Raw genomic sequence first — 22,500 nt, 5'->3', positions numbered from 1 at the left:
AAGGCATGGCGTTACGCCATACAAGCATGGCGTTACAAGCGCCATGCTCTACCAACTGAGCTACAGAAGGACCTGATGTGAATATGTTTCACGATTTGACAGTAGTTGATTGATAAAATGTTTGTGGACTTTGATGGCTACAGTGTTTGGGATCCTTTCAGAGGGAGTTTTTATTGCACAAATTACAAACGTTCTTTACAAACTTCAAGCATTATCCTAGACAGGGCAGTAATCTGAAAGCTCAAAGTGCAAAATACAGCTTTTCTGCAAGAACAGTCGACAAATATTAACCCTTCTCAAGGTAGTACTTCTTAATTGCACCAGTCAGCTAATAAGGAACCTAGTAGTGTGATGTTTATTATGTAAGTATCAAGATAGTATTTCTGTCTGCATGGGGCTAATACATCAAACTGTCACAACACTTTCAATGGCCAGTCTATGTATTCACCTGGTCTCACTCTTCAAACAAACATGCAACAGGTTTGTGTATCAGAGGCAAAGTTATTGATCTGTTAGCATCCAGGATTGGAGCCTAGACATATCACCTTTTGTGTAAATGGGCTATGTGATGGTTATCCTAATCTCAGTACCCAGATCCAAATAGAGGTTGTCATGAGACTAAAGGCTACGTGATGGGTTAGGGAGGCCATTTCACACTGAGCGAGCCGAACACTCGTGAAGTGGCAACCTTCTCAACGTGGATTAGACAAGGAAGTGAGAGTCTGTTGTGCAGACAAACTAATGTAGAGCAGTTGGTGCAATGCGGCTCTTTGGGTTAATGTTTCCTATTAAGATGACTGAATGGCTTCCATGCTTCTCCTATTGTGCTAATCAGTTATGAATGCATCCTAATGCAATTTCAAAGATCTCACGAGTTGCAGTCTGTATGGTGGCGTGCACCCATGTGGAAATAAGGAGGTGGCCTTAATCACTTTACTGAGGTTTTTAGGTCCAAGGCCTATCATCTCTGAACTACTTACTGTCTGTAATCATATATCTGCCTCCTGGGCTTTCATTTAGCGCGAGTGGCTGTTTTAACTTCAGTAAAGTAGGCCTACCACAAAGTAGTGAATTAGTTATACATATGTGGCACTTGAGGAAGACTTGTCTTGAAGTTTAAATGCAATTCAAAACTGCTCACAGCAGATGTTTTTTTTTGTTGTTGAAAATCAGTGAAATTGCCATATAGTCTACACATAACTAGACTACATTATGCGACATGGCTAGTTTCAACGTGTTTTGGAGTCTGGCCTGTCTGCATTGTTTCTTCATGGCTATAATGTAATTTATCAATCTGCTTCTATAAAGAGCCCCTTGTACTATTGAGCCTTTATTTAACCTTTATTTAACCAGGCAAGTCAGTTAAGAACATTCTTATTTACAATGACGGCCTAGGAACAGTGGGTTAACTGGCCTAGGAACAGTGGGTTAACTGGCCTAGGAACAGTGGGTTAACTGGCCTAGGAACAGTGGGTTAACTGGCCTAGGAACAGTGGGTTAACTGGCCTAGGAACAGTGGGTAAACTGGTCTAGGAACAGTGGGTAAACTGGTCTAGGAACAGTGGGTAAACTGGTCTAGGAACAGTGGGTAAACTGGTCTAGGAACAGTGGGTAAACTGGTCTAGGAACAGTGGGTAAACTGGTCTAGGAACAGTGGGTAAACTGGTCTAGGAACAGTGGGTAAACTGGTCTAGGAACAGTGGGTAAACTGGTCTAGGAACAGTGGGTATTAGACTGTAGTTATTTTGAGGATCGTGGTTTTCATTGTGTTTGGAATGGGCTGGATTTTAAAATCTGTGGTTGTTTGTAGAATCCTTGACTTGCTTGTTGGCTTTGAGTGGCTATAGCCTACATGTGTTACGCTTTCAATTTGAATAAGAAGTATGAACTTACGAGTGAATGTTAGAGGTCTTAGCCTTATTAGCTCTCGGGGGGGGGGGGGGGTCTCCCGAGTGACACAGCGGTCTAAGGCACTACATCTCAGTGCTCGAGGTGTCACTACAGACCCTGGTTTGATTCCATGTTGTAGCACAACCGGCCGTGATTTGGAGTCCCATAGTGCGGCGCACAATTGGCCCAGCGTCGTCCGGGGTTTGGCCGGGGTAGGCCGTCATTGTAAATAAGAATTTGTTCTTAACTGACTTGCCTAGTTAAATAAAGGCTAAATAAATAAATAATGGCATTTTAAATAAAATTGGGGAAAAAATACATTTACTTGAGCAAAGACTGTTCCTCGGTGAGACAGGAGTGCCAGAATTCCAATTTGTTCTTAACTGACTTGCCTAGTTAAATAAAGGTTAAATAAATAATGGCATTTTAAAGATTTTTTTATTTATTACATTTACTTGAGCAAAGACAGTGAGACAGGAGTGCCTGAATTCCAATCTGGTATCTAGGGAAACGGACACTCACTTTCCGGTGAGCCCTAACCTTAAAGTTCTGTGTTGGGCTTCAGTGACTGAAAAAAACACTCCTTTACCAGTATGGTTTCTGCATATTTGAGACATAATGTGTGAGGAAAAGCCAGTATTTTCTAAAGACGTTGTAATATAATACAATGCCCTGAAACCACCAGATACACAACACAAGTGTTTCATTGTGATGGCCTTTATTTCTCTTTTTGAAGCACTGTGGTAGTTTTTCTGATCTGTTTTCTGAAGAGGCAAAGTCATTTTGAGATCTGTATTTATTAAACAACTTTAAAGCAGTTGTTTAAAAAGGCATTTGGCAAGAATTCTGTGTTGCTGCCAATCAACCAGCACCTGATTTTTTAAAAATAAAAAATACCGCATGCATAATGTAGTAGCCTCTCTAAAACTCACCAATGACAAACCAGCATTCGCATCACTGTTGCTTACGTTTTGAAAAACAGAAGTGTTTGCACAGATACAAGTTAAGCAGCAGACGGGATCCAGTTTGTCTAGCCTAGGCTTACATGTAAACATTGGATGTGGAGAAGGTAACAGATGTGTTCCTTGAACTGCCCTCTCAACTGTCAGTGGCCTATAACAAGGGGTTAACGTCGTTGTGATGTTTTGGAGGCTTTGTACCGCTAGACTGAAGCCCCGCTGATTGTTCCTGTGACGCCCGCCTCTGTCTCCAGCCAGACGTCAACCCACTTCACCCTGGCCAGTTTTCTCCTTGTTTCCTCCATTGGCTCTGTCCGTCTTGTCATCCCAGCTGAATCAGGGGTCAATTTGTAACGGCAGTTCTCCTATTAGTCAGAGACGGGAAGAGAGGCAGCGGCTGTTCTCCTGACTGATACTTCTGCCCTGTTTTACACCCCTCTCTTGCCCTCGTCTCCTCCTCACTCGCTCTTTTCTCTGTCACCCGTGTGACAAGGCTGATTGTAGTTTCACACCAGGCCTGATGGACAGCAGTCATCTGGAAAATGGACTCTTCTTCAACGACACAGAGGAAGATGACAGAAATAATCAGTTAAAATGGAATGATAGTTGGGAATTTCTTTTCTTTGTTTCTTTCTTTTAGCAGCCAAAAAGGATAGTAGCAGGCCGGGCGTAGAGGCCGGTCAGACAGGAAATGACAAAACAATGCATCCTCAACCTCGTGACCATGTGTGATGCCTCAGTACCTCCCTACTAGAACATAGTAGACAACCTGCTGATCTCATGTACGCTTGTCGTCACTACTAGTTTCTCATCCAGTCCACCTTCAAAAGACATTCATCTGTTGTCTAAATATAGTGCTGCCAACAACTGTGACAGATCTGGTCCTTAGCATCTACACATCCTCTCACTGCTTCTCTAGGATCAATTAATCATGCTGTTTTTTAAATTAATACAGTGTAATGATGTGGGGGGTGCAGCAGGCAGAGCAGGCCTCGGGGAGGAGGAGTGTCATCTGTTTAGAGGAGACTGCTGCCCAGGCTAGACTGAGGTGGGAGTAGGGCTGGGGCGATTAGTTTGTTTTAGCACGATATGGAAAATGCCTGTATCGGAAGAATCGAGGTTTTGTTATAATGTTGCATTTGTAAAACGTTACAACATCTCACTGTCTCTTCTGTCAGCCCAATGTCCAATTTTGTCCCAGTTGCGTGACAACACGTGCACAGAGGTTATGTTATCCACCAATCACAACCCTAGACAGCCTTTCACAAATTGTAACCGCCCCCGGAGAAGTGTAGCGCTGGTAAGAGTTCCACCAACATGGAAAGTGAGGACGCCGGCTCAGCCTCTCGCGAGGACGCCGGCTCAGCCTCTCGCGAGGACGCCGGCTCAGCCTCTCGCGAGGCGCCGCGAGGACGAAATCATCCACGGAAAGGGCAGCAATGTTTTTTCAGTAATATGGAAGTGGTTCGGGTTTAACCGGTCTGATGTTCAGCAAACGAATGTACTGTGCAAAATGTCTCGAAAGACGATTGCTATGAAAAGCAGCAGCAGCACAACCAAGAAAAGTTTGCGGTGGAAGGAGCTCTATTACATAGCGAAATATATGGTCCTGCTGCGATTATACACTGCCACCCGCGAAGAGTCGCAGAGAAGCTGGCTAGTGTTTTATTTTTCCACCACAGCCAATCTGTGGTCGAGCAGAACTTCAGAGCCGTACCTACGTTTGACAGTCCACTACGTAAATGAATCGTGGAAGATGATCATACGGGTGAAGTAATAGCCCAGGGTCTGAGGCTCTCTGGCATCGTGGAAGATGATCGTACGGGTGAAGTAATAGCCCAGGGTCTCAGAGGCTCTCTGGCATCGTGGAAGATGAGTGAAGACCGACAGGTGTGCGTGAGCAACATGGTAACAGCATTACGCTCGGACAACTGGACCCGCCTGCAGTGGCTTCACCTCGCCATCGGTAAGTGTGACATTGGATAATTTTTAAAGTGCGTTCTCTAAAAAGTTGTGTTCGGGCCAGCTGTAGGTTGTGTTAGTAGTTGTCGTTTTACCAATCCAATAGCAAAGAACCACAGGCTGTTTTCTAGTTTATAACACATTAAATTTAATACATTTTCAGTCAAAATGATTACACATTCAAACAGCTTGTGGTGTATCATTCCTAAACAATAGAATAGACTTGTGGGAGGGGGAGATGAGGTGTCGTTGGTTTGACAGGTCAACTGAATACTGTACTTGTCACATTATTTAAAATGCTGCCTTTCTTAGAATCCTTTCTTCATTATTTTCAGAGACTGGTGTGAAAGACCCACGAGTTCTCACCGTGCCTTTGGCTTGTGCAAGAAGGTGGTCAGCACCTTTCCCTTCAGTTGGAACAAGAGGAGAGACTTGTCTGGAGCACAGGCTGAGCTCAGTCTACCAGCTCACCACTCCCCAACCATGTGGGGGTCAAGACAGAAAATGATAGAACAAATCCTGGAACAAGAAAAGGCCATAGCCCGAGTCCTGGGCTCAGAAGAAAAGCAGGCACCTGGTGCCCAACTGTCAGGGTATCAATGTGTTGGAGTCGGTGAACAAAGCCATGGGCCCACTACGGGAATTCACTGACGCGCTGTCTTTGGGTGAACTACGTTAGCGTCTCCTACCTCCTGCCTGTGAAAAACCTGTTCAACCGCAGCCTCCTGCAGCCAGAGGCAGGTGAGGACACGCTCGCAAAGAAAATCAACAGTGCCCCCACTACAGTATCTCAACTATAAGTACGAAGATCCTGCCACAGTGGAACACCTTGATATGTCCGCGCTGGTGGATCCCCGGGTTCAGGACCACATGTATAGCAGATGACGACAAGATGGAGAGCATCAAACAAACATCTGTTTTTAGAGCGGAGGTCTCTGCTAGCTGAGGAAAGCACACGTCACCCTGGGCACAACTGTGAGCCACAGAAAGTGAACTGGTGTCTAAGAAAGGCAAGAAAACACTGGCAAAGCTTCGTCAAGAAGACTGCACTGTCTGGCCCAGAGTCGGAGGAGGACGACATCAAAACTGAGTTGTCAAGTTACTTGTTGTCAGTGCTTTTAGACCCCTGACACAAAGATCCACTTGGGTGGTGAAGGCTCCATGAGGCCTACATCTCAAGACTGAGTTAGCTTGCTTAAAAAAAAGTACCAGTGTATTCCTGCTACAACTGCCCCTTCGGAGAGGGTCTTTAGCACAGCTGGGAACATTGTGACATGTCACAGGGCCTAAAGCCAGAGTCAGTAGACGGGCGTGTTCCTCGCCAGGGCCTAAAGCCAGAGTCAGTAGACGGGCGTGTTCCTCGCCAGGGCCTAAAGCCAGAGTCAGTAGACGGGCGTGTTCCTCGCCAGGGCCTAAAGCCAGAGTCAGTAGACGGGCGTGTTCCTCGCCAGCCAGAGTCCTAGGGCCTAAAGCCAGAGTCAGTAGACGGGCGTGTTCCTCGCCAGGGCCTAAAGCCAGAGTCAGTAGACGGGCGCGTGTTCCTCGCCAGGGCCTAAAGCCAGAGTCAGTAGACGGGCGCGTGTTCCTCGCCAGGGCCTAAAGCCAGAGTCAGTAGACGGGCGCGTGTTCCTCGCCAGGGCCTAAAGCCAGAGTCAGTAGACGGGCGCGTGTTCCTCGCCAGGGCCTAAAGCCAGAGTCAGTAGACGGGCGCGTGTTCCTCGCCAGGGCCTAAAGCCAGAGTCAGTAGACGGGCGCGTGTTCCTCGCCAGGGCCTAAAGCCAGAGTCAGTAGACGGGCGCGTGTTCCTCGCCAGGGCCTAAAGCCAGAGTCAGTAGACCAGTGTTCCTCGCCAGGGCCTAAAGCCAGAGTCAGTAGACGGGCGCGTAGGGCCTAAGCCAGAGTCAGTAGACGGGCGCGTGTTCCTCGCCAGGGCCTAAAGCCAGAGTCAGTAGACGGGCGCGTGTTCCTCGCCAGGGCCTAAAGCCAGAGTCAGTAGACGGGCGCGTGTTCCTCGCCAGGGCCTAAAGCCAGAGTCAGTAGACGGGCGCGTGTTCGCCAGGGCCTAAAGCCAGAGTCAGTAGACGGGCGCGTGTTCCTCGCCAGGGCCTAAAGCCAGAGTCAGTAGACGGGCGCGTGTTCCTCGCCAGGGCCTAAAGCCAGAGTCAGGCCTAGGGCCTAAGCCAGAGTCAGTAGACGGGCGCGTGTTCCTCGCCAGGGCCTAAAGCCAGAGTCAGTAGACGGGCGCGTGTTCCTCGCCAGGGCCTAAAGCCAGAGTCAGTAGACGGGCGCGTGTTCCTCGCCAGGGCCTAAAGCCAGAGTCAGTAGACGGGCGCGTGTTCCTCGCCAGGGCCTAAAGCCAGAGTCAGTAGACGGGCGCGTGTTCCTCGCCAGGGCCTAAAGCCAGAGTCAGTAGACGGGCGCGTGTTCCTCGCCAGGGCCTAAAGCCAGAGTCAGTAGACGGGCGCGTGTTCCTCGCCAGGGCCTAAAGCCAGAGTCAGTAGACCAGGGCCTAGCCAGAGTCAGTAGACGGGCGCGTGTTCCTCGCCAGGGCCTAAAGCCAGAAGTAGCCAGAAAGCCAGAGTCAGTAGACGGGCGCGTGTTCCTCGCCAGGGCCTAAAGCCAGAGTCAGTAGACGGGCGCGTGTTCCTCGCCAGGGCCTAAAGCCAGAGTCAGTAGACGGGCGCGTGTTCCTCGCCAGGGCCTAAAGCCAGAGTCAGTAGACGGGCGCGTGTTCCTCGCCAGGGCCTAAAGCCAGAGTCAGTAGACGGGCGCGTGTTCCTCGCCAGGGCCTAAAGCCAGAGTCAGTAGACGGGCGCGTGTTCCTCGCCAGGGCCTAAAGCCAGAGTCAGTAGACGGGCGCGTGTTCCTCGCCAGGCCTAAAGCCAGAGTCAGTAGACGGGCGCGTGTTCCTCGCCAGGGCCTAAAGCCAGAGTCAGTAGACGGGCGCGTGTTCCTCGCCAGGGCCTAAAGCCAGAGTCAGTAGACGGGCGCGTGTTCCTCGCCAGGGCCTAAAGCCAGAGTCAGTAGACGGGCGCGTGTTCCTCGCCAGGGCCTAAAGCCAGAGTCAGTAGACGGGCGCGTGTTCCTCTCCAGAAACTTGTGAAGAACAAAGTAAAGGACAATATTTTGTTTGACAGAATTTTATAATTTGATTTATTATTGTGCAAGTTCTTCTTAGGGATACCTTTTTTTCATTATTTTTTAATTGATTTGCATACAATGATGACAGCCTGGCACAGTGTTGCTCATTTGTTTTGCAGAAATAGGCCTTGAGGCATTGTGTATATATTTTTTACAATTTTTATAAAGAAAATTCAATGAAGAATTATGTCTTGGCCTTTTGTAATTTGTTCAGGGAAATTGAGATCGTGAATCGTCCAAATCTTTGAATTTTTTTTGGGTGTTATCGCCCAGCCCTGGTGGGAGGGGGACAGAGGAGACTATCGCCCAGCCCTGGTGGGAGGGGGACAGAGGAGACTATCGCCCAGCCCTGGGTGTGAGGGGGACAGAGGAGACTATCGCCCAGCCCTGGGTGTGGTGGGGGACAGAGGAGACTATCGCCCAGCCCTGGGTGTGAGGGGGACAGAGGAGACTATCGCCCAGCCCTGGGTGGGAGGGGGACAGAGGAGCCTGCTTCCCAGGCCAGCCCTGGGTGGGAGGGGGACAGAGGAGCCTGCTTCCCAGGCCAGCCCTGGGTGGGAGGGGGACAGAGGAGGGGGACAGAGGAGCCTGCTTCCCAGGCCAGCCCTGGGTGGGAGGGGGACAGAGGAGCCTGCTTCCCAGGCCAGCCCTGGGTGGGAGGGGGACAGAGGAGCCTGCTTCCCAGGCCAGCCCTGGGTGGGAGGGGACAGAGGCCTGCTTCCCAGGCCAGCCCTGGGTGGGAGGGGACAGGGCCAGCCCTGGGTGGGAGGGGGACAGAGGAGCCTGCTTCCCAGGCCAGCCCTGGGTGGGACAGAGGAGCCTGCTTCCCAGGCCAGCCCTGGGTGGGAGGGGGACAGAGGAGCCTGCTTCCCAGGCCAGCCCTGGGTGGGAGGGGGACAGAGGAGCCTGCTTCCCAGGCCAGCCCTGGGTGGGAGGGGGACAGAGGAGCCTGCTTCCCAGGCCAGCCCTGGGTGGGAGGGGGACAGAGGAGCCTGCTTCCCAGGCCAGCCCTGGGTGGGAGGGGGAGAGGAGCCTGAGGCCAGCCCTGGGTGGGAGGACAGAGGAGCCTGCTTCCCAGGCCAGCCCTGGGTGGGAGGCGGACAGAAGCCCTGGGTGGGAGGCCAGGGCCAGCCCTGGGTGGGATGCAGCCCTGGGTGGGAGGCGGACAGAGGAGCCTGCTTCCCAGGCCAGCCTGCTTCCCAGGCCAGCCCTGGGTGGGAGGCGGACAGAGGAGCCTGCTTCCCAGGCCAGCCCTGGGTGGGAGGCGGACAGAGGAGCCTGCTTCCCAGGCCAGCCCTGGGTGGGAGGCGGACAGAGGAGCCTGCTTCCCAGGCCAGCCCTGGGTGGGAGGCCTTCCCAGGCCAGCCCTGGGTGGGAGGGGGACAGAGGAGCCTGCTTCCCAGGCCAGCCCTGGGTGGGAGGGGGACAGAGGAGAGCTTGATGGGAGTGTGAGTATAAGGAGCTAATAAAAAGGATGCAGTGCCACTCTGTTTTGCATCCTACAGTGACACCAGTGCAGAAAGGAGGGGATGCCCTCAGCGCAGACAGATGGACACCTCCGTCTGCTCTCTGCTGTAAGCAACCCTGTGTGGGTGTATGTGCCAGCGTGTGTGTAGACGGCAAAGGACAGGTCCCGTCAGTACTTAATGACCCATGTGATTTCTGTGTGTGTGGAACATGTCCCCTGAGGGAGCAGGCGGGTGGACCTGAGCTGTCTCCTTAGGACTCCTCACCCCCCCTCTCCCTCGGGTGGACCTTAGCTGTCTTCCTCCTCACACACTCTGAGTGGCCCGCAGGCTGACAGAAGGCCAGGAGAGTTGGGTTTCACCATCACCCATTTAATGTGCCAACCTGGGAGGAGAGGATGGGGCCCTAGATATGCTTCCTCATCAGCACCACAGGAGCTCCAGGGGAAGTAACTGCAGGCCTGCCAGGCAGCTCCTGGAAGAGCTCGTACATGTTTTTTTTTTAGAGGAAGCAGCCACAGCAGCTCGTGAAGGTGAACGATCTGTGATAAAGATTTAATGTTGTAGGCTAATAGATGTGTGTAAATAACCTGTCATTAGAATGAGTGTGTTCCTATGTTCTGGAGATAGTTGTGTGAAAAATGGCCTGTGGTATTTATGACTTTGCAGTGTGCACAATAATCTGTGACCTATTTTTCAAGGGATGAATTCTACTTGTTTTGACAAATATTTTCTCTTTCAGAAGTGCAGTGTTTAAAAAATAAAAATAAACTGTTTTTGTGACTCAGGAGATGGACACACACACACACCAGACAGTATATAACCCGTATGTACAGTCATCCTGGTCACAATCATTTGTGTTAATTGTATTTTAATAGCACTATTAAAGTGAAGTTACACATCACCCTGCAGTACACCGGAGACTGGCTCGGTAGGGGGTCTGGGGAAATAGAAGACCATCATTAGGCCAGTCCTGCTGTTTAATAAAAGGTGGTGAGCTATTTAATTTGCATGTACCCACACTGTCCTGCAGCTAGCTGTGTGGAGAACTAGTCAGGCAGAGAACTAGGCTGCTAGCTGAGATTAGATAAGAGGAAGTGCTGTGCAGAGGTCCTGCTGTTTCTGCTCTGTGCTGGCTCTTCAAAGCAGCTAGCTAGCTCCCTTCCCTAAGTACAGCTGATAGAGGCATACAACCATGCTGATTATTATCACTCAAACACCAAGCTAACTCTAAATTATATTAGTTACATATTGGAGTGCATAAGTGGGAGATATCGTGTTAAAAATAGAATTATGTGTGCCTTCATGTGTCTAGATGTATTAATCGTTAAAGAGACATTGACAACAAAGTAGGCTACTGTACAATTTTAAATAAATCTTATCTTATCCTATCTTCTGAAACCATTCTGGTTGTGTCGTACGTGTCTCTGACACTCCTACTGTAGGTCCAACACTACTGATTTGAGGAAGATACATTTTACAGTCTTAACAGCTAAGATATACGGTTAGTTAACAGCCGAGAGCTGTTATTGGGAACTGCAGACTACGCCAGGAGTTGCCATTTCTGGGGGGAAATTAGAGTTGTGAGAAACCTGGCTGAAAATCGAGAAATTTGCAACCCTAACACCATTCATTGTCCTTTTCTTTTTTTATAATGACCTTTGTCCTTCTGTAGCTCAGTTGGTAGAGCATGGCGCTTGTAACGCCAGGGTAGTGGGTTCGATCCCCGGGACCACCCATACGTAGAATGTATGCACACATGACTGTAAGTCGCTTTGGATAAAAGCGTCCGCTAAATGGCATATATTATTATATTATATTACATAACACCATTCGGATACTATGACTCTGCCCCTCAGTGCCTGGCAGCAGCACCATGGAAGCATAGGCTTTGCGAACATTGCTTGGATAGCTATTTTCCACGAGGGAGAACTGCCCCAATGAAGTCTCGTGATTTTAATAGCATAAATTCTAACGGCACGAAGTAAATGGACCGTCGTGGTGCCTCTGAGTCCGCTCCCTCCCAATGAGTCAGACAGCATACTTCCTCACTACAGACTAGATCTGCTCTATCAAGTACAGATGGAGCTAAAGCGAAAATAACTTATTTTCTGTAAATAACAGTCATGGAAGCCTGGGACCTGAATAAAACTGAACAGCCACATCCAAGGGATATAGTAGCTCGAACCTACTCATCGCAGATCTGGTAGGACAAAAAAGCTTGACTGGCCAATTTGATTGTTTCCCTCTGTGCTCATCATGCTCTACTGTAGGTGTCAGGGTGACATGTTGTGTAGAACAGTATAGATCCTGGTGTATCCCAAACAGATCAAATGAAAATGTCAGCTATTGTAATTTCTAGGAACATTAAAATAGTTAGTTTGGATTAATCCGTTACAGTGCCTTCAGGAAGTATTCACACCTTGACGTTTTCCACATTTTGTTGTTAGACTGATTTTCTTTGTTGTTAAATGGACTGAATAAAATGTATCCCCCATTTACAGAAAATGCGCCATAATGACAAAGTGAAAACATGTTTTTTGACATTTCTTTACTATTTAATTTTTTTTTTTTTTTGTGAAATACAGAAATATCTGATGTATTCACACCCCTGAGTCAATACTTTGTAAAAGCACCTTTTGGCAGCAAAACAGATGTCTTTCTGGGTAAGTCCAAGACCTTTGCACACCTGGATTGTGAGACTTTTTAAAAGAATGATTTTCAAATATGTTCAAGCTCTGTGTAATTGTTTGTCAGTCATTGCTAGACAACCATTTTCATGTCTTGCCAAGGAATTTCAAGTCAGAACTGTACTTTGGCCACTCGGGGACATTCATTGCCTTCATGGCAAGCAACTCCTGTGTGGATTTGGCCTTGTGTTTTAGGTTATTGTCCTGCTGAAAGGTGAATTCATCTCCCAGTGTCTGGTGGAAAGCAGACTGAACCAGGATTTCCTCTAGGACTTTTGCCTGTCCTTAGTGCCATTCTGTTTATTTTTTATCCTGGAAAAATTCCCCAGTCCTTAACGATTACAAGCAATACCCATAACATGATACAGCCACCACTATGCTAGAAACTATGGAGAGTGGTACTCAGTAATGTGTTGTATTGGATTTGCCACAAACATAACACTATTCAGGTCAAAAAGTTCATTGATTTTGTTTTTCAGTATTAGTTTAGTGCCTTGTTGCAATCAGGATGCATGTTTAGGATTTAAATTCCTTACAGGATTCTTTTCACTCTGTCAGTTAGGTTAGTATTGTGGATTAACTGCAATGTTGTTGATCCATCCTCAGTTTTATCCTATCACAGCGATTAAACTCAAACTGTTTTAAAGTCACCATTGGCTTTATGAAATCCCTGAGCAGTTTCCTTCCTCACCAGCAACTGCGTTAGGAAAGACACCTGTATCTTTGTAGTGACTGGGTGTATTGATACACCATCTAGTGTAATTAATAACTTCACCATGCTCAAAGGGATGTTCAATGTCTGTTTTTTAATAAAAAAATGTACCAATATGTGCCCTCTGGGGCATTGGTGAAACTCCCTGGTCTTTGTGGTTGAATCGGTTTTGAAATTCACTGCTTGACTGAGGGACCTTTACAATTATCTGTATGTGTGGGGTACAGGGAGGGGGTACAGGGAGGGGGTACAGGGATGAGGTACAGGGATGAGGTAGTCATTCAAAAATAATGTTCAACATTGCACACAGTGAGTCCATGCAAGTTAAGTGATTTGTTAAGCAAATGTTTACGCCTGAACTTATTTAGGTTTGCCATAACAAAGGGGTTGAATACATATTGACCTAAGATATTTCAGCTTTTCATTTAATTCATTAATTTAAATGTTTTAAATTAATTATTGTGTGTCGGCCGGTTACAAAATTCGTGCCGTAACACATTTGAAAAAAAAATCTAAGGGTTTGAATAGTTTCTGAAGGCACTTTGATCTACTTTTGAGAAGCAGCTTGCTAGCTATAGTTTGCTAGTTCGCTACCACGCCAATTTCAAGCATCTAAACTAATATCTGACGAACTCTGAAATATAAAGTTATTTCAGAATGAAAGTTACCTGGTTGGTGCATTATGCTTTGACATCGTTAGCTATCCCTAGTTTGTCACTTACTGCATCTGCATGCATGTTGCATTATTTTTCTTGGTGCGTTCGTTCTAAGTAGTATAATCTAATCTGTTCAAAACCATGGTAGGTCATTTTTTGTTTTTTGACAAACAATATATGCCATTTAGCAGACGCTTTTATCCAAAGCGACTTACAGTCATGTGTGCATACATTCTACGTATGGGTGGTCCCGGGGATCGAACCCACTACCCTGGCGTTACAAGCGCCATGCTCTACCAACTGAGCTACAGAAGGACAAAGAGAAATGGCTGTATTCATATGGTTGTTGAAATGCACAGATTGCTTTATATGTCCTCTCAACAAAAGAAAACGACCGGTAGTTTGAAAACTTGGCAGCATATTTTTCTGCCGTGCTGCTTTGTTGACATCTCCAACCACCCCTCACCGGGTATTCAGACAATAAGTGGCCTCTAATGCTACCGTTGTCTTAACCAATGGGATTTGTAGATCAGACGTGTGTTCTTGTGAAATTGCCATTTATTTTTTGCATGTTAACACCACCTCTGTTTCTAATCTTTTCTTCTTTTGTTGTGAACACAACCCGGATATTTTTTTTTTTTAATCATGGATCCATAAATGACCTGTTCCCCTGTCTGTGTTTTTCCCTACCAGCCATTGTGCCTGCGTTCCCCGGTGGCCCTGAGCAGCATTGGGGCGAGGAGGAGCCAGCATGCGGCTACCCGTAGTGTGGAACAGGAGGCCCCGTGGACTGGGCAGGACAGTCTGGCCCAGGACGACCCGGAGATGTGGAACTTGCTGCGGAAAGAGAAGGACAGGCAGTGTCGGGGACTGGAGCTCATTGCCTCTGAGGTGAGTGTGACTGGCTGTTTGACTGGCTAGCTATCTGTCTTTCTGGTTGGCTGTCAGAAGAGGAGGACTGGAGCTCATTGCCTCTGAGGTGAGTGTGTGACTGGCTGTGTGACTGGCTGTTTGACTGGCTAGCTATCGGTCTTTCTGGTTGGCTGTCAGAAGAGGAGGACTGGAGCTCATTGCCTCTGAGGTGAGTGTATGACTGGCTGTGTGACTGGCTGTTTGACTGGCTAGCTATCTGTCTTTCTGGTTGGCTGTCAGAAGAGGAGGACTGGAGCTCATTGCCTCTGAGGTGTGTGTGTGACTGGCTGTTTGGCTGGCTAGCTAGCTATCTGTCTTTCTGGTTGGCTGGCTCGCTATCTGTCTTTCTGGTTGGCTGGCTCGCTATCTGTCTTTCTGGTTGGCTGGCTCGCTATCTGTCTTTCTGGTTGGCTGTCAGAAAGAGGAGGCCTGTAGCTCATGGTCAGCTGTATGTTAGTCAGTCTATCTATTATGGTCAGTTGAGAAAGAAGCAGTTTGACAGGCCCAGAGTCACACTAAGGATGTGCATCTCTCCTTTAATGAAAAATCTAGATATATGGGATACGATACAACAATACTTTTTCGGTTCAATGTTTTTGCATGAACACATTCATTGTTTACAAATATCTGCTGCTGATGGAGATCTGGGCCTCTGGGCCTCTGGGCTGGATCTGCCTGAGGTTCCTCCTCTGAGCTGAGTGGCCCTCTGTTAGTGTGTGGACGGGGGGTTCAATGTGGGGTGTGCCTAAGATTAGCACTATCAGATTAGGAGTGGGGGCAATTGCTGCTCTTTGTATCTGAAATCACCATAACATGTTTTGAGTTAGTTCTATGTCAGTATGTGTCGTTAGCATTGCATTCAGATTGCATTTCCAAGTATAATGTGAGGAGTGGGGTGCTTTCTCAGTGTGGCACACACAGCAGAAATGTGTACGCTGTTACCTGAGCTGTTATCTCACATCTCCTTCTCCAGTGGAGGTGAAGTCTGAGCGGTATTAGCATACAACCCTGTAGGGAGGCCCGCGTGACGCGGTCTGAAACCTGACAGGCACTGTGATAATCTGAGCTGAAGAGTCAAGATGCCACACTGAGGTGTCTATCCCCTGTCACCCTCCTCTCCCTGACACTGTCAGAAGTGGTTACAGACAGTCCCTTCCCTCTCCATCGGTGGGCCTGACACTACTTATGGTCGCTATAGCAGGGAACCTAATTTGTGCTTAGAAACACGGTAACATCCTGGCCCCTCTGCCTTAGAAACACGGTAACATCCTGGCCCCTCTGCCTTAGAAACACGGTAACATCCTGGCCCCTCTGCCTTAGAAACACGGTAACATCCTGGCCCCTCTGCCTTAGAAACACGGTAACATCCTGGCCCCTCTGCCACCTAAACTATCAATAGAGACCAAACGTTCTGAGTGGACTGATCCCTTGTGGAGGCTGTGGGGATGAGGCAGTCCATCAGACATGCTACTGAAATGTAACATGGTTATATAATGGTGCAGCACTAATAGCGGTCGCTGTCTGCAGTTCTGAGTTGTTGAATTGCCGCCTTTTCTTAGACAGTGTTGATGTGTGCATAATAGCGACGTTAACCAGCGTATTGGTGTTGAACCATCGGGCGGAGGCAGCAGCAGAGTGAGGAGACGAGAAAACAGCCCTTACCTTAATTGTCTAAGAAAAGTGATGAGGGCGCAAACCCCAACTTAATTAGATCTATAATCGATAGTCTAACTGTTAATTTATAAAGAATCCATATCTACAGAAATAAGTTGCCCGTTTTTGAGTGTTTGTTTTTAATAACATACTGATTCCGTGTGCACCAAACCTCACGCAGCCACATGTCAAATAAACAATTTCACATTCGCCTGGTTTTAATATTTGCTATGCTGTAATAAAGGTTTTTACACTTTTTCCATTAGAGCAACCCTCTCTGGTATTCTTTATCATTTATTTACAGTTTACACTGTTCCATATTGTCATAAATGTATATTTATAATAATCCTCTTGATATACTTTTATTATTATGATCGTAATAAGTAATGTCATTATCATCAGTAGGCTTAATATAGCAGCCTTGTATAAGCACCATCAAGCTGTAGGCCTCAGAGTACATCCTGTTTAGTCTTTAATACCGTAGGCCTATAAAAATAGGTTGCCTGTATCCCATCATTCATTCGGTCATGTCGTCACACAGCGTACGAGTCATTCATGATTTGAAATGCAATCAAGGATTTTAGTTTTTAAATAAAATAACAAGGCGACCCTTTAATTATTTAGTGTAAACAATAAATAAACCGTTCAATTTCGGAAATTGTTTTCACAAATGAATGCAACTGTTTTTAGTCTTTGTTGTAAAAAAAAAAGTATGCCCTTTTATTACAGAAGACTTTAGTACATTTTTATAATTGATTTAGTGTTTACTATATAATTTCTACATTACATTTAAGTCATTTAGCAGACGCTCTTATCCAGAGCGACTTACAAATTGGTGCATTCACCTTATGACATCCAGTGGAACAGTCACTTTACAATAGTGCATCTAAATCTTAAAGGGGGGTGAGAGGGATTACTTATCCTATCCTAGGTATTCCTTAAAGAGGTGGGGTTTCAGGTGTCTCCGGAAGGTGGTGATTGACTCCGCTGTCCTGGCGTCGTGAGGGAGTTTGTTCCACCATTGGGGGCCAGAGCAGCGAACAGTTTTGACTGGGCTGAGCGGGAGCTGTACTTCCTCAGTGGTAGGGAGGCGAGCAGGCCAGAGGTGGATGAACGCAGTGCCCTTGTTTGGGTGTAGGGCCTGATCAGAGCCTGGAGGTACTGAGGTGCCGTTCCCCTCACAGCTCCGTAGGCAAGCACCATGGTCTTGTAGCGGATGCGAGCTTCAACTGGAAGCCAGTGGAGAGAACGGAGGAGCGGGGTGACGTGAGAGAACTTGGGAAGGTTGAACACCAGACGGGCTGCGGCGTTCTGGATGAGTTGAAGGGGTTTAATGGCACAGGCAGGGAGCCCAGCCAACAGCGAGTTGCAGTAATCCAGACGGGAGATGACAAGTGCCTGGATTAGGACCTGCGCCGCTTCCTGTGTGAGGCAGGGTCGTACTCTGCGGATGTTGTAGAGCATGAACCTACAGGAACGGGCCACCGCCTTGATGTTGGTTGAGAACGACATGGTGTTGTCCAGGATCACGCCAAGGTTCTTAGCGCTCTGGGAGGAGGACACAATGGAGTTGTCAACTGTGATGGCGAGATCATGGAACGGGCAGTCCTTCCCCGGGAGGAAAAGCAGCTCAGTCTTGCCGAGGTTCAGCTTGAGGTGGTGATCCGTCATCCACACTGATATGTCTGCCAGACATGCAGAGATGCGATTCGCCACCTGGTCATCAGAAGGGGGAAAGGAGAAGATTAGTTGTGTGTCGTCTGCATAGCAATGATAGGAGAGACCATGTGAGGTTATGACAGAGCCAAGTGACTTGGTGTATAGCGAGAATAGGAGAGGGCCTAGAACAGAGCCCTGGGGGACACCAGTGGTGAGGAGACAGATTCTCGCCACGCCACCTGGTAGGAGCGACCTGTCAGGTAGGACGCAATCCAAGCGTGGGCCGCGCCGGAGATGCCCAACTCGGAGAGGGTGGAGAGGAGGATCTGATGGTTCACAGTATCGAAGGCAGCCGATAGATCTAGAAGGATGAGAGCAGAGGAGAGAGAGTTAGCTTTAGCAGTGCGGAGCGCCTCCGTGATACAGAGGAGAGCAGTCTCAGTTGAATGACTAGTCTTGAAACCTGACTGATTTGGATCAAGAAGGTCATTCAGAGAGAGATGGCGGGAGAGCTGGCCAAGGACGGCACGTTCAAGAGTTTTGGAGAGAAAAGAAAGAAGGGATACTGGTCTGTAATTGTTGACATCGGAGGGATCGAGTGTAGGTTTTTTCAGAAGGGGTGCAACTCTCGCTCTCTTGAAGACGGAAGGGACGTAGCCAGCGGTCAGGGATGAGTTGATGAGCGGGGTGAGGTAAGGTAGAAGGTCTCCGGAAATGGTCTGGAGAAGAGAGGAGGGGATAGGGTCAAGCGGGCAGGTTGTTGGGCGGCCGGCCGTCACAAGACGCGAGATTTCATCTGGAGAGAGAGGGGAGAAAGAGGTCAGAGCACAGGGTAGGGCAGTGTGAGCAGAACCAGCGGTGTCGTTTGACTTAGCAAACGAGGATCGGATGTCGTCGACCTTCTTTTCAAAATGGTTGACGAAGTCATCTGCAGAGAGGGAGGAGGGGGGGGATTCAGGAGGGAGGAGAAGGTGGCAAAGAGCTTCCTAGGGTTAGAGGCAGATGCTTGGAATTTAGCGTGGTAGAAAGTGGCTTTAGCAGCAGAGACAGAGGAGGAAAATGTAGAGAGGAGGGAGTGAAAGGATGCCAGGTCCGCAGGGAGGCGAGTTTTCCTCCATTTCCGCTCGGCTGCCCGGAGCCCTGTTCTGTGAGCTCGCAATGAGTCATCGAGCCACGGAACGGGAGGGGAGGACCGAGCCGGCCTGGAGGATAGGGGACATAGAGTCAAAGGATGCAGAGAGGGAGGAGAGGAGGGTTGAGGAGGCAGAATCAGGAGATAGGTTGGAGAAGGTTTGAGCGGAGGGAAGAGATGATAGGATGGAAGAGGAGAGAGTAGCGGGGGGGAGAGAGCGAAGGTTGGGACGGCGCGATACCATCCGAGAAGGGGCAGTGTGGGAGGTGTTGGATGAGAGCGAGAGGGAAAAGGATACAAGGTAGTGGTCGGAGACTTGGAGGGGAGTTGCAATGGGGTTAGTGGAAGAACAGCATCTAGTAAAGATGAGGTCGAGCGTATTGCCTGCCTTGTGAGTAGGGGGGGAAGGTGAGAGGGTGAGGTCAAAAGAGGAGAGGAGTGGAAAGGAGGCAGAGAGGAATGAGTCAAAGGTAGACGTGGGGAGGTTAAAGTCGCCCAGAACTGTGAGGTGAGCCGTCCTCAGGAAAGGAGCTTATCAAGGCATCAAGCTCATTGATGAACTCTCCGAGGGAACCTGGAGGGCGATAAATGATAAGGATGTTAAGCTTGAAAGGGCTGGTAACTGTGTCAGCATGGAATTCAAAGGAGGCGATAGACAGATGGGTAAGGGGAGAAAGAGAGAATGACCACTTGGGAGAGATGAGGATCCCGGTGCCACCACCCCGCTGACCAGAAGCTCTCGGGGTGTGCGAGAACACGTGGGCGGACGAAGAGAGAGCAGTAGGAGTAGCAGTGTTGTCTGTGGTGATCCATGTTTCCATCAGTGCCAAGAAGTCGAGGGACTGGAGGGAGGCATAGGCTGAGATGAACTCTGCCTTGTTGACCGCAGATTGGCAGTTCCAGAGGCTACCGGAGACCTGGAACTCCACGTGGGTCGTGCGCGCTGGGACCACCAGATTAGGGTGGCCGCGGCCACGCGGTGCGGAGCGTTTGTATGGTCTGTGCAGAGAGGAGAGAACAGGGATAAACAGACACATAGTTGACAGGCTACAGAAGAGGCTACGCTAATGCAAAGGAGATTGGAATGACAAGTGGACTACACGTCTCGAGTGTTCAGAAAGTTAAGCTACGTAGCAAGAATCTTATTGACTAAAATGATTAAAATGATACAGTACTGCTGAAGTAGGCTAGCTGGCAGTGGGTGCGTTGTTGACACTACACTAATCAAGTCGTTCCGTTGAGTGTAATAGTTTCTGCAGTGCTGCTATTCGGGGGCTAGCTGGCTAGCTAGTAGTGTTGTTTACGTTACGTTGCGTTAAAAGAACGTTTGGAACAATGTAATCTAACAGCACCTGTTTGGTAGACATAATATGCACACAATGCCTTGCTCCTCACCTTCTTTTTTCTTGATCTCCATTATTTTCTGCAACTAGTCACATTTATTCCACACTTCTGACTTCCCCTTTACCTCCTGAGCAACCAGTAAACATTAACTCCGTTTCAAGTTTATTTGTCACTTCCTCCGCAACCATTTTGCTGTCACATGTTACGGCGTTCAGAGTTCACAACCAATTTATTGGTCTGGTTATGATATGCTATAGGTCTGGCCCTATTGGTCGTCTGAATGCGATGCATACACGTGTCATGTAAAGACATGAGGGTTTAGGAAATGTTTCTCCTAAACAAATTTGGGATTTCGGTAACAGAAATTTTAAGCCAGAAGTGGCTCTAACTATATTGCTGGTCACTTGCTGTCATTTGTTTTTTTTGTTTTTTTAAGTCTGAGCCCGGCATGGCACAATCAAATTCCGGTCGTGTCTTAATTATTTAATCAAACAGCGTGTCTTAAAGCATCAGACAAGCTCAGTGCATGTAGTTGATTTGATTAAAACACTCAGGATGTGTCCATATATGTGGAAAATAAACGTTTTAAAAATTTTGCCCAATCGATTGGTTTAAAGAACAGAACTCTCGGCCGACCAAGATATTTTTGTTGTCGGACAGCCCTTGATGATCCAGTGACAGGGCAACAATACCACCGCTTATAGCAGTGATGGTGCTTTCTCTTTTTCCTTGTAGAGGAGAATAGAAGAGGCAGTGTATGAAGTCTGGTTGAAGAGTGTGATTGCTGTTGTCTTTGGGGGTGGGGTTCTACTAATCACTTAACAGTTTATAATTTGCCTTGGCCTTTTCCATCTGTCTCTTGCATTGAACTGATCCTGATGTCCAGCTTCTGGTTTGCCTCTCCTCTCCAGAACTTCTGCAGTCGGGCTGCGCTGGAGGCCCAAGGATCCTGCCTCAATAACAAGTACTCAGAGGGCTACCCAGGCAGGAGGTAAGGCTACTACGTAACAATAACCATACTAGGTTAGCACACCACTGAGAATGCATGCCCAATGCATTGACCATACTAGGTTAGCACACCACTGAGAATGCATGCCCAATGCATTGACCATACTAGGTTAGCACACCACTGAGAATGCATGCCCAATGCATTGCTAGTGTGGCTACTGGAACACGAAGACTTTCTCTGTTTTGTATTGCTGTTTCTACTTATTGAAATGATCAGATTGAAAATGACTATCCTGTCCCATCTGTTGCCCTGTTCCCATTTCCCCTCCAACATACTGTACCTAGGCACCTTCTCCTTTTCACCCAATTCCCCAGAACTGTTTTAATCAGAATTAGGATTATAATTCCTGCATTGGCAATTAGGCACAGCAATAGTTATGACGCGTAACAGGAAGTGGGTGAGTTTTTCTAATCAGACAAGTACCGGTAGTTCCTCCTGGTTTCAGTCTGTTTTCTTCTGTTGTGTGATCCAATGAACGTGGCCCTGTTCTCGCTAGGTACTATGGTGGTTTAGTAGATGGTGTTAACCCTCTCCTCTAGGTACTACGGTGGAGCTGAGGTGGTAGACCAGATAGAGTTGTTGTGCCAGAAGAGAGCCCTGGAGGCTTTTGACCTGGACCCTGCCCTGTGGGGGGTGAACGTCCAGCCCTACTCTGGCTCTCCCGCCAACTTCGCTGCCTACACCGCCGTCCTCAACCCTCATGACCGCATCATGGGCCTGGACCTGCCTGACGGTGGACAGTATGTAGCCATCTGCCTCTGCCTCAGTCTCTGTCTATTCAGTTCTCTACCTCAGTCTCTGTCTATTCAGTTCTCTGCCTCTCTCTACCTCTGCCTCTCGTGGTCGGCCTCTTGATTTTTTTTCCCTCACCAATTCACGGACTACCAGCTCTCTACTTTCCTCATTTCACTCTACCTTTTCTTTACTGTCATAATGGACACCATATTTTTAAATGTGTTTAATGTAAGTAACTTACAATAATGGTGCTACACAGTAATCATACCAAGCAGGCTGACTAAATCACTGTAGATAAGAGCGTCTGCTAAATGTCCTAAAAGTATATTGAATAACACAAATGTTGTTGTTATTGTTGTCCTTCTGCAGTCTGACCCATGGTTACATGTCTGACACCAAGAGGATATCTGCTACCTCCATCTATTTTGAGTCCATGCCCTACAAGCTCAATGTAAGCAGAGCCACACTCTACTCCTTCCCGGTCCCTCTCTCCTCATCTCCTTCTCAAAACCCGTTGGAAGAGAAGGTCTGAGGGGAGGGACTTTCGATTTTTCTCCTCCAATACGGTTTGAGAAGGAGG

The 22,500-nt window shown here is 48.1% G+C and overlaps 1 protein-coding gene across 2 annotated transcripts in view; it reads left to right on the top strand.

The window, feature by feature from the left end:
* The window catches only part of shmt2 (serine hydroxymethyltransferase 2 (mitochondrial)), a 35,349-nt gene that overhangs the window by 1,190 nt on the left and 11,659 nt on the right, over window positions 1–22,500 (top strand). The window contains exons 2-5 of one of the 2 annotated variants that reach the window (XM_046310776.1): window positions 14,170–14,367; window positions 21,088–21,167; window positions 21,725–21,925; window positions 22,290–22,371. In XM_046310776.1, the coding sequence (XP_046166732.1) occupies window positions 14,170–14,367; window positions 21,088–21,167; window positions 21,725–21,925; window positions 22,290–22,371 (561 nt within the window). Of the gene's footprint in view, window positions 1–14,169; window positions 14,368–14,540; window positions 14,558–21,087; window positions 21,168–21,724; window positions 21,926–22,289; window positions 22,372–22,500 lie in introns of those variants that run through there. The other variant, XM_046310777.1, reaches the window with a different exon arrangement.

The sequence above is a fragment of the Oncorhynchus gorbuscha genome, linkage group LG18, assembly GCF_021184085.1.
Source record: "Oncorhynchus gorbuscha isolate QuinsamMale2020 ecotype Even-year linkage group LG18, OgorEven_v1.0, whole genome shotgun sequence".
Taxonomy (NCBI): Eukaryota; Metazoa; Chordata; class Actinopteri; order Salmoniformes; family Salmonidae; genus Oncorhynchus; species Oncorhynchus gorbuscha.
The sequence above is the reverse complement of the archived record's forward strand: the minus strand, read 5'-3'. Positions and strand labels throughout refer to the sequence as shown.